The sequence below is a fragment of the Zonotrichia leucophrys genome, chromosome 2, assembly GCF_028769735.1.
Source record: "Zonotrichia leucophrys gambelii isolate GWCS_2022_RI chromosome 2, RI_Zleu_2.0, whole genome shotgun sequence".
Taxonomy (NCBI): domain Eukaryota; kingdom Metazoa; phylum Chordata; class Aves; order Passeriformes; family Passerellidae; genus Zonotrichia; species Zonotrichia leucophrys.
In genome coordinates, this window is record NC_088171.1 from 47123516 (window position 1) to 47135681 (window position 12166).

The following is a 12166-nucleotide window of genomic DNA, read 5'->3' on the forward strand; positions in this document are numbered from 1 at the left end:
ATTTTGGATGATTTAATAATGCCTCTTTCTGTGAGTCTGGCATTTATTGTTGCAGTCATGGCAATGCTTGTTGGCCATAGAATGATGGATTACTGGCATCACACACCTGTTGAAGGTGTTACTTTTGGTCCTTAAATATGCAGAATTCTACACAGAAATCCATTGGTGAATATTACAACTGTGGTAGTAGAAAATTCTGCAGTATGGGCTATAAATGAGGATGCTTTCATTTTCAAACATCTCTCAGCTTTTTTAACATGTGAAGAATTTTTCTTGTTCCTTCAATTCTCCCCTTGCACCAATACAATTTGCTGACAAATGCAGACTTATTTGCAGCCATTAATTCTTAGTTGTACAAAATCACCTTAACAGTTTCCCAACAAGTCTTTTTTTCATTTAGAGGTAGCCTTTGTGTACTCTTTCATTAATCATAAAGGCTGCTTTGGATTTGACTGGACTTACTAGGTCAACAGACCTTGAATTGGAGAAGATAGTTTTATGGTCTACTGAGAAACCAGTTTTACATGGAAATGAAATACAAGAACAAGGGTTGGAAAATGTTAAGGCTGTGGTATAAAGTAAAACATACCTGTGTGAGCCAAGGACAGAATACTAGCCACTTTTAATTTCCTGACTTTTGTTAGCTTGTAAGTCAGTGCTTTCATTTAAATGCTTTTGCCTGCATTTTTACAACTTATTTGGAGAGACATATTGGCCAGCTCCTGAGCTACTGTATGCTGACAACAGTTAATCATGTGTTTCTTTGTCTTTTAGTGAAATTCAAGATTCCTATGTTTATGTTGTTCTTATTTTTCATGATTTGTAGTATAATTAGGAGTGGCTGGCTTGGCTGTTTTTGGTACTTTGGACATATTAAATTTCATTGCCCAGTATGTGGGAATGTAGACAGCATTTACCAGCTCATTAACCTCTTTAAATTGGCTGCAGAATGGATGATTTCCTGTCACCATCACAGGTCACTGGATGCATTGCATTCTAATGGACTCTTTCTAGAATATTTGCAAAATGTTAAGCTACTACAGCACTGATTGATTGATTGATTAGCATGTTTTTTCTGATTTACGTAGTTTTTGTTCTAGGTTATGGATTTTTTTATGGGGGGCAAATCCAGATAAGATAAGGGATTAATGTTATTTTTCTGAAGTCAGAAAAGCAAATGCTGACTAAGAAAACCTCACTAGGTGATCCTGTTCCTTTACAAAATGTAAGTATGTTATACACACACACATCACATTTCCAGGATACTCAGTATAGAGAATGTTTGGACAAGGATGAAGTGCATATGACTGTGTGGTCTCACTGGTGTACTTGACCACTAGTAAGCATTGACCCTGGATCTGTTCTTAGGAGTTTAACAAGATCAGGAAGGTGGCCTTTGATTTTCTGTGATAAAAGTAGTGTCCTTCACAAAGCCATGATGTATTTAATTGAAGAAACCCATAAACCTTACTTGCTCAGTGGGCTGTGTCAGGGTTGACGTTGTCATTCTTTCAAACATTACTCTTACTGAGTCATGGAAATTTGTATATGCAGGCAATTTTGCTGTTCAGCTTAGTGTTTTTAATCAAGTAGAAAATATCATAAGAAAGAGCTTAAAAATGAAAAGATTCTGAGTTTTCTTTTCTGAGTACTCGCCTCATAAAGAGCAAGCTTGGTTTTTACCTTCTGCTAGTTTAGCAGCAAATAGAGGTGAGTGATTCCAGATTGTCGTGTCAGAATTTCTAAAGTCACTAAACTTGCCAAAAAAAGTCACAGCCAATCAGGAGCATTGAGAGAGCAGACACTAATGCTACAGTGGTTAAATATACTTTCCTGTTCATGTAGGCAGCTCATACATGGAACTTGCTTACAGGTGGCTGAATACTAAGAGATGTTGTGAGTCATGAAGTTAGCAGGCCACCAAGCCCTTTGTATTAGCTGCTAACTCTATCTAAGCTCTCTAAGATTGTAATGAAAAGACCTGAGAAAGCTTTGTGACTGTTTTGCAATTCATTAATTATAGATGCTGTGGATTAATCACATAGTTTCATCAGAATGTAATTTAAGATTCCAGAATTCATCAAGAGGAGTCAATCTGCATGTCATACTGCAAAAATGAGATCAATTTAATGTATTAGATTTTATGCATTAACCTAATAACCTTGTCACAGATAGTAAGACTTCTATCCAGAATTCTTACTTAAAGGAATGCCTTTGATTTGTTTGTGTAAAACCACAGTATAGATTACAGATTCAAAGCTAACTTTTAAATGTGCTATTCAAGGTGCTTATTGAAAAGAAACTTGCTTTTTCTGAGTGTAATTTATTTGTTTTAACTGGAAGTGATTACTAAGCTGGTCTTTTCATAAATATTTACAGCTTGACACTCTGCTGAAATCAAAGTCCCTGTTCATCACAGCACTGACACGTGTGCTCATAACTTAGGGTTAATTGATCTCATAAATGGGTACTGAATATCTTTGCCTTTGTGTTTTAGTCATGATGTTCTCTGCTATATATAATATTATATGTTATTATGTATTATGCAACTCTGTGAGTCCAAGGAATTATAATTGGATATGTATTTTTTTTCCTGGCCTTGATGTCTCATCATGCTAATATTATATACTACATATTATGTTTTTATTTGCATCTGCATTCTGTTCTTAATTTCAAATGTCACAACTAGGAACTTCTAGTTTTCAGTTATTAATGCAACAACTGAATTTAGCTGTTCTATCTCATACTGCCCATACATGGTTACTAATGAAATTCGATTTCTCTGACCTCAATATTGGAACAAGTTTATTTTTTCAACTTTTGCTTGTAAAAGCTGAAGTTGGGTTTTCATGACCCAACTTCATTAAGTTGGGTCATGAAACTTAACGGGTTAATGGGTCATGACTCATTAACCCCAAAACCATATTTTATGTACCAGTTTAGTTTGAAAATTCTAAATCCGTGATTTGTTACCTTATTTATAATATGATATATCATAATGCAGTTCACCTAATTTTATTTAATTTCCTTTTCTCTAATACAGGGTTGGGAGGAAACTGTGGATGCTGCAGTCTCTTACTTATTAAGAACTTGTTTATCAAAGAGCTCCAAGGAGCAGGCCCTGACTCTCAGCAGCCAGTTGTCCATGCCCAAAGATACCAGCAGACTGAAGAAGAACATCACCCTTTTCTGTGATAGACTGGCCAAAGGCGGCCGCCTTTCATTGAGTACGGACTCGGCCACTCAGCCAGCTGCTGCCATGCCAGGTAAAGACATGAAGCTCATGAATGTTCAGAATCCAAAGTATTTATTTGCATGTTAAAGCTAAAAATTATGCATGTTTTATTTTCTTGGCAGTTTGTTTTCCATTGATTGTGGGAACTAAACACTGTTGGTGTCACTGACAAGTAGAATGACTTAGGTAATAAGATAATTTCAAGTTTCAAGTTTTCTTATTCTATTCAACACTTACTATTGCTCTTACACAATATGCACAGTAATGTAGCAAATGAAACACAGATGGTCACTTTTATACTGAAAACTCTTATCACTTATTTCTTTGTACTTTTCAATTGGATGTGTGCATGTGAATCTGCATGTGTATGTTTCTAATGTGATGAAAAAAGGAGGAGTGAAAAGTCCTGTTTTCTGGATAAAGAAATGAATGTATTTGTATTAATGGCTTTATGGCATATCCATATGATAAATAATGAAGTAATAATAACACTAAATTAAAAATCTGTAACTTTAGAAAGTACTAGTTAGCTGTGTGGTATCTCACAGAAAACATGAAATTGAAGATGAAACTAATTTGAGTATCTATTATTTCCCATATAGAATAAGAATGTGAGCAAGATTTCACAATAATTTACGTGACTGTCAAGGGATTACTATTTTTAAGGGAAATTTTGTTAATGTCCTTTTCTGTATTCTGACTTTTTAGTTATAGTGGGAGTAAAGTTACATTCTTTCTGTAGAGTCTGGAGTTTAGCATCTTTGTACTGTTGCAAGACATTTTCTTCCTGCTGTTTTCCTCCAGTGAGATAGGTAGACTTAGTAAACATCAGATACTCCTGGTGACTTGGAAAGTTGTATTTTTTCCCCATCTTACTGCTCCAGATCTGGATTGGCTGCTTGTTCAGCTTCATAATCTCCAAAACCATAATATCACTATGGTCTTTGACCTCAGTGCCTTCCTTCTCCTACAGCAGTCTTCACATATGTAAGGAAAAGCTTGTATTTTATATATGCATCATGCTTAAACCTAGGAGTTTGTTTTGTTGGCTATATGGATATTGTTTTTGATAAAGATTGGGGTTATGTTAGGGCAGTATCTTGATTATCAGTATTTTGCTTTCTTATATTATGAAGAATAATTAAATTCTTGTTTAATATAATATGGTCTGTATAATGTTTCAACAACTCAAAAGTCCTTGTTATGTGTGGCCCTCCTTTGCATGTGCCACTATAAATGATCTGGTAAAACAGCTGCAGACTATGCAGTGGTAGAAATTCTACCAACATATTTTAATTTACTTTAGTGTTATACTCTTGTCATATCTGGAACCAGACTCATAGTCATGTGAAGTAAGGAAGTGAGGCAGAATAAGTAAGTGTCATATTGGCTTTACACATTTCTGCTAGTATTTCTTTGCAAGACTAAAATATGTGCAAAGGGCGTTTAATTTGTTGAACTTTGATTATATAACCATTGTTTTTTCTTCTAAGAATTTTGAAAAGGTGTGAATAGCTGCAGTTTAACTTTTTCCACCTAAGCTAATAAGGTGAATTGATTTAGTAAAGAAATTCACTTCTTCCTATTTAGTTGACTAGTGTTATTGAGTTCAAGGAGTTATGCAATTAGATTATGAGCCTTTTAGGAAAGGAGTAAAATTTGTAAATATTATAAACAAATTAGAAGAAATATTGCTCTGGATAGTCTTTGCATTTACTCATTAACTGTTGAGAAAATATAATTTTTGAAAGAGGTTGAAACTAAGAAATGTTATCTTAATTAATGAGAAGCTCATTAGAGAGAAATACTTCTGTCAAATGCTCAGAATAGCACAGTATTTAAATAGCTACCCTCCAGCAGGATTTGCTGTGTGATTTGAAACTGTGTCTTTGAACAGACGGAGAAAACTTAGAACTTCTTTGTGAGAATAAAGGTTTTACTGACACTTTTTAAACTTGTTTGTCTTGTCACCTGTTCAGGTTTTCTCTGGCCATCTCTACCTTGGCAAGTAATGTGGTCTGTTAGAAGCAGATCTGTTGAGGCTGGCAATGTGATTTGTATCTCGTCTTTGTTTCAGAACTAGCTCTGTGCCTGTACTGGTTCTTCATTAGCGGTTGGAGTGCTCCAGGTACATTTCTGGAATTCATTTGCCTGGTTAGATTTACTAAAAGAAATGAATTCCTGTGCTCAGGACCAGTCCTCAATATGAAAACAGTGCTGTTAGTAGGGATAATAAAAAAATTTTGGCTCACTGTTGAGTCCAGCTAAAAGCACCTGTTGTCTCTACACATGGAAGAAATTGTGTGCCTTATTATAAAGGGAAAGCAGTACACCAAATATCTGTGCTGTTGAGTCAAGAGCTCTTTGATAATGCCTAGAAAACAGAGAAACTCCTTTTCCCAGTCCTTAGAGGAGGGAACTGGAATAGGTACAGGTGAACAAGGTAGAACCACGTGTGGAGAGGGAGACAGAGAATTGTATTTGTATCTGAGGATTTATGGTGCAATACTGGATGGTAATGTAGGGGCAATTTCTTCAGGATGTTTAAGCTCCAAGCCAAAGATGGTCCCATAATTATTCAGTAGGGTCGTGAGCATTAGTTTGAGGATTTTGTTCAATACCAGTTTTTCTTAAGACCATTCTTTTTCTTAATGATGAAAACCCCTTTTTCCATAGTAATCAACTTTTAAAAAAATTTCTTTTAAAGTGCCTAGGACCCTTCTAGTATTGCAGCACTGTAGCAGTAGGCTCAATTTCTAGAAGTTATATTTAATATGTTCAAGATGGTGTACCCTGAAATCTAGAGAAATTGCCTGAAGCCACATTAAAAAGCTGATGATTACCTTGAAGTGTGTAACTATTTGAAAGGTAGTTGTCAATATTTGTAGTTAATCCAAGAGTATATGTTAGAGGTAGACCATGGTCTGTCCTGGGTCTGGTTTTGTTCACTATTTTCTTTAATAGCTTCGCTGATGGAATATGGGCATGAATGTTAAAATTGTGGCTTTGCAACAAGCTTGCACTAGTTTGAGGCATATTGAGAGAGCAATAATTCTGATCTTGATAAATTAGGGGAGGATCTAAAGTTATTAAGACAATTTTCAGTTGAAGCAAGCGCCAAGGACTCTAGCAAGTAACAATCTGACAAACTAAAATTTGACAAGTAATTTTGCAAGTGCTATTGCCATAGGATAGGCTTGTGGGATTAAATTGGGCCATCAACTGAGAAGAAGACAGCAATATGTTTCCACTAAAGGTGAATTCCAACTTTGGGTTGTAGTCATATGGCTTTTAATGAGGAGATATGTATTTCTTTCTGTTCTTCATGAGTAGAATTCACAGGGAGCACAATTTAAGGAAAGCCTTAAATTGAATAGAGTTCAGTTTTGTTTCTTCTGAGGGAAAAATAAAGAGAAATTTCAGGAGGGGCATGATAGTTTTCCAGTATGTAAGATGTTCTTATATGGGTGATTAAAATTGAATCAGAATCAATTGGCTAAAAATGATTATAGCTGTAAACCACATCAGGCCATATCATGTACTGTGTTGCCTTTGGCAATGCATAAATGGCTGGATGAGAGGAACGGTGAGGGGCTAAAGGCCTGGTGCCAGCCCCAAGTGTGGGTCAGTGCCAGGGAAGTGCTTGGAAAGGTGCTGTAGACCACCCACATTGTCATGTATTGAGTTTAATGGGTGTGAGAATTTATAGCATATATCCTGATGACCTGCAGTGAATTAATTCCGTAGCTTTTAATGGTTTCTTATAATATTTGTGTGTTGTGCAGGATTGCTTTTAAAACCTTGATGAGTATAAAGTGTGGGTATTTGAAGACTTGTTTAGATGTCAGTCTCATTGGAGGCCTGTTTACAATATTGCTCTACCCATATTTTCGGAAGCTCAGTTAATCTTTGGCTAGAATGCTATCCTGCTTTTCCTGTGATAGTTCCTGATGAGGTGTGCAAATACTGCCTGTATTAGTTCAAGGCTTTGTTCAAGCAAGGAATTTTAAATAAGGACCTTATTTTTCTTTAGAGAATCCTTTTTCTTCTGCCTTGTTTTTTTCTAACTCAACTTCAGTAATTTTTATCTCTTGACTTCGTTAGGAAATCATTGTACTGTGTTTTAGCATGATTTACTCACATAGTTAAGTATAACTGGAGCAGTAGAAAAAAATGTTATTTAACCAAAAAGTCAATTACTGATCTCCATTGCTGAAATCTGTGGAATGCCAAAGACTGTAATCTGCCCAGATGGCTGAATCCTTAGAACTGAAATTATAAGGAAAAGGATAAATATTTTGAAATATGAAACTTATAAATAGTTTTGTGTAAGTGGAATATTTGAAAGTTACATGAAGTTAGAGCTAGAAGGCAAGATGACTGCCCATCTAGTTTTCCCTTTGTATTGCAATGGGGTTAAGGGATTCAGAACATCAATGTCAGAGTTTATCTGAACTCATAAACACCTTGAACAATATCTTGATGGCTGTTATAATAGTTTAGTGTCATTGTTGGAAGGTTTTCCTAATGTTTGATATGTATGATTTTTCCTGCAAATCAGTGTGTTTTATTGTGAATATTGAAAGTGGAGCTGGCAGTTAATGATGTTCTTTAATTGTTTGAAACTTTGGAATGTTTTAGTGCAATTCCTCTAGTAACTTTTCTTTTATGCTAATTGTGACAAAATGCTAGCATTCTTTTTATGAATGATTTTTCGTCTTGCTCTTTGTTTACCAAAGTGGAATACTTTTCCTTTAGTCTGTGCAGGAAGTATATCGTACTGCACTCTGCTCTATTTTAATTTCAAGACCCTTTTCTACAAATTTGTTTCCTAACCAGATGTTTCCCATTCTGTATTTATACAGAATCAGCATGGTGGTGTTTACTTGACTAGATATTTTGTTTTCCTAGTTTTTAATTTATCAAGTTGATTATAATTTTTTGTATAATAATGGTTCTACCATTTAGATTATGAATGGGTAAATGCAAGCTTTAAAGGCAATGTTCTTTACCACATCAAGTATATATATGCATCCAGAATCTAGATTCATACTTTGGAAGACAAATTTTTCTAGGGTTTCTTTTCCTTGCATAAGCTTATAAAAACCTGTTTTCAAAATCTTGTGGTAGTATTTAAGAGTGAATACTGCCCCTTTGAAAGCTGTTTTCTTCACTGGAAAACTGGGATGAAACAGAATGTGTCATATTCCTTAAGGAACTCTCTGTTTACATGCTATTAAACTTGGGGAGAATGTTAGTATTAATTGGAAAAACATGTGGATTTGAGATCCTGGGAGAGTAATACTAATCTATATATGAGAATTAGACATAAATATTACAGCAAGTCCTTAATACACTGAATGTATCTGAAGAAAGACTAATAATGGTTTGATCTGAAGAAATAGGATTTTTGTAGTTGTAAATTCCTCTATTACACCCTTAATTATGAATTTTTCATTGGTCATTAGTGGAAGAGAACATGGAGTCTAAGTCAAGTTCTCCAGCTTTAAGAGACTTAAATTCAGAATATCTTGAAAAATGTAGTGGCTTCCATTTGTACTCACGCAGTTTCCAGTCTGTGTTTGTAACGTTATCTTGGTAGCAATTACAGCAACTTGTTTCCCCCTGGAGAAGTTAGAATCATGCAGTTGGAATTTCAAGTAGCCTGAAGAAGGCACAGATGCAGAAGTTGCCCTGAGGCCCAGACAATGCTTTTGAACCATGAGCAGATACTTAGAAAAACCATGTGAGGCTGACAGAGCATGGTTTGAGATCTTTTCCTGAGCTTGAGACCATGATGCATTGTCAGTTTTGTGTAGTCCCTCATGGGGTGCAAAGAAGTGTATAAAAAAATATGGGTTGTTTCTCACTGATGTGAGAAAGTCCAGTGCTGTTTATTTCTGCAGAAGACTGTAGTCCATAATGAAGTATGATTCTCACTTAAGATATTTTCCATATATTTTCTGTAGGAATAAAATATTGAACTACTTTTTTGTTTTTCCTTTAGTAACCCTTAAAATAATGTTTTTACATTTTTTTTCTTATTTTAGTTTTAATATACTGGGTATTCATAACAATTTTTAGGACTGCTTAATAAATCTTTGTAATGAAGAGTATTCACAAAGGTTGTTGAAAGTACTTGAAAGGATTTTGTAGACCTGAGCACTGATCAGTGCTGACTGATGAAACTGGTGGTCATTGATCAAATTAGATTCAGCATTTTACCCATCTTTATCGTAGTACCCCTCACCTGTTTCCACTCTTCCCTGCCTGCTTCCATTCAAGTAGCATTTACAACAGTGTCTAAAGGACATAAGTAAGTATCTTTGTATTCAGGAAATCTAAACCTTAGTCATAGTGCTTATTTCTCATTGAAAATCCCTTTGCTAAGGACTTTTTTCTTAAATGTACCTGGAGGCTTTTACTCCCCAAAGCACATTATAACGTGTCGATTAATTCCTACAGGTATCTTGGCACAGGCCCTGAAATATGAAATTGACATTAAGTGACTTTAACTGTTGTAAGGCAAACTCTAATTCATCTTTTCTAACTTCCTTAAAATCATACGGGTTGATCAATTAAATAACTGTGGATTTCCCTGGGAAGTGGGTTTTTTGCAGTCAGTGAAAAATTGTTTTAATGTATAATATAAAACTGAACTCCTCACTTAAATAGAAAGATAGTAAGATTGTTTTACATTTGCTGGCTAAATTTATTTAATATGTATATAAAGTGTGGCTATGTATTACTGAAGAATTGTATTCATTGTTCTTCATTTTCTTAAATGCTCAAAACTTCTATTTAGCTGTTTTGAAAGTTAATGTATATTTGCAGTTTGAAAAGTTGTGTACTACTTATATTGAAACCAAAACAGATCTATCATCACTGTATAAGTATTTTTGAAATTCCCATATTTTTCATACTGCCTCAAAGTAAACGTACATTTGGTAAAATGTGTACTGTCTTCTCCTTTTAGTTCTTCCTTCAAGTAAGGCTACCTGAATGGCTCTGATTCATTTTTCCCCCCCCTCTGGTTTTCCTCAATTGTTTTCTGTATTTCTCCTTTCTACATTTTGCTTCACTGGTTTCCTTCTCCATCCTGTGCCCTGTGATGTCCATGCAATTCCATGCAGAGTCCTTGCACTGTGATAGCTGGAGCAAGTACCCCCACTAGCCACCCAAGGGAGTAAATGAGTCTGACAGGGAGAGGTGGCAACAAAGGGTAGGAAGATCTTTTCTGGTCAGCTGTCAAACTGGGGCCCCCAAAGCAGTAACTGCAGGGGAAATCCTGTGGTACCAGTCTGGATCTATCAGGCAGGGAGATTTTTACAAGGTTTGACAAAGGCGTAACAGAGACTAAATCCATAAACAGTGTAATCATTGTGTGCTTCTGTGTCCAATTTGTGCAGCTCTGCATGGCTGAACTGTTGTGCCAATTTAAGCATGACTTTGTTCTCTCCATCTAATTGCAATGATAATCACATAAGAATCATAAGAGCAAAGTTGCTCTGACCCTTGCAGCCCTTGGCATTGTCATATACTCCTGTTAAATTGTGTTGGGTGAGCTAACAATGAGATATGATATACTCTATAATGGAACATGATGCAATGCTGCAGCTTTAATTCAGCTTCTAGTTCTTTGTGTTGAAAAGATTTCTCCAGAAAATTATCAGCTGTTCACAATGGACAGTTCTACCTTGATATAAAAGCCTAGAAATAAATGAATAGTAATATATCAAACATTTTAAACTAATTGTTTGGGTTCTGTTTTTGAGACTAAAATATTTCCCTTGTCCCATAAAGCTGATTTAGTGAAAAGGAAGGGGAGTAGCAAGTCATTAGGGAGAATTTTGGGAGAGCTTACAGCAACAAGTTTTTGTGGTTCCTGAAGAACAGCTTAAGAACAGTTTAGTGGAGCCAGAAACTTGATTGCTTGGCTCTCTGATGTGGATCTTTACTCTTTGTAATTTCTTTCCATTGTAACTTCGTTAGCTCTTTAAAACTTTTATTTCTATTGCTTTAGTAACATCGGTCATTTATTTATATGGAAAGGAAAATTGAACTATGCAGGAGACCAGTGATGTTCCTAAGGTCATACTGTAATACCCATGTATAAACAGAGTTCAAACATGCCTTGCAGTCTTGTCGTAGCTCCTATGTGCACTTTTTTTTAGGTGTTTTGCTATTAAAACACAGATTAAGAGATTGTGGTGAGCCTAACTACACATTGCAGCCTGTTCTTGCATCATTTGGCTTGTTTCAGGTGAGCACACTGAAAGCAGGAACTCTGAATGTCAGACATGGGAAGACAGTAGGGAACAATGTCTGAGGTGGTCTTTAATTTTAATTCACTTGGTCAACTTTCAGCACCCTGCAGGACTCAAATGATATTTCCCCAAGTGGTTAATTTTCAGGGATTATATAAATAATGGTAAAGCATTCAAATATTTTTTTTAAATTGAAATGAAAGCACTGATAGAAAATATAAGCTTTTTTTTTTTTTTTTCCTCAGGGCAATCCAAGTTACAGTGTTGTGAAAAGGGGAAAAATAAGATGGAAGAGTAGCAAGACACATTTTTTTGTAGGGTTGTGAAAAGGTTTTTATTATGTTGTTTAGAACATCTCCCCTCCTCAATTGATATTACAGCTGGCAAAAACCACAGGGGAAAGGAGTACAAAGGTTAAGAAGGCTAAAGCAATAACATTTTTTAAAAAATGAATAATTTAAAGAGGAAAATGTCATGCATAATGAATAAAAAAGAAATCCCTCTTGAGATTTGGGATTCATTCATTTGTGGTTCTGTGAAATTTAGTTGGCAGTATTGCAATTCCAACTTGCCTCAACTAAGTAGAGTTTGGATCAACACATTAGTGCCTTGGTGTGCACGCTTCTATTGCTGGCTCTTTGCGTTGAAATTAAATTTTAATATG

At 35.4% G+C, this 12166-nt stretch overlaps 1 protein-coding gene across 4 annotated transcripts in view; it reads left to right on the forward strand.

Moving 5' to 3' along the window:
- Positions 1 to 12166, forward strand: part of BBS9 (Bardet-Biedl syndrome 9) — a 285201-nt gene that overhangs the window by 140770 nt on the left and 132265 nt on the right. For 3 of the 4 annotated variants that reach the window (XM_064704873.1, XM_064704875.1, XM_064704877.1), the window contains exon 21: positions 3044 to 3266. In XM_064704873.1, coding sequence (XP_064560943.1) covers positions 3044 to 3266 — 223 coding nt within the window. Of the gene's footprint in view, positions 1 to 3043; positions 3267 to 3357; positions 3491 to 12166 lie in introns of those variants that run through there. The other variant, XM_064704876.1, reaches the window with a different exon arrangement.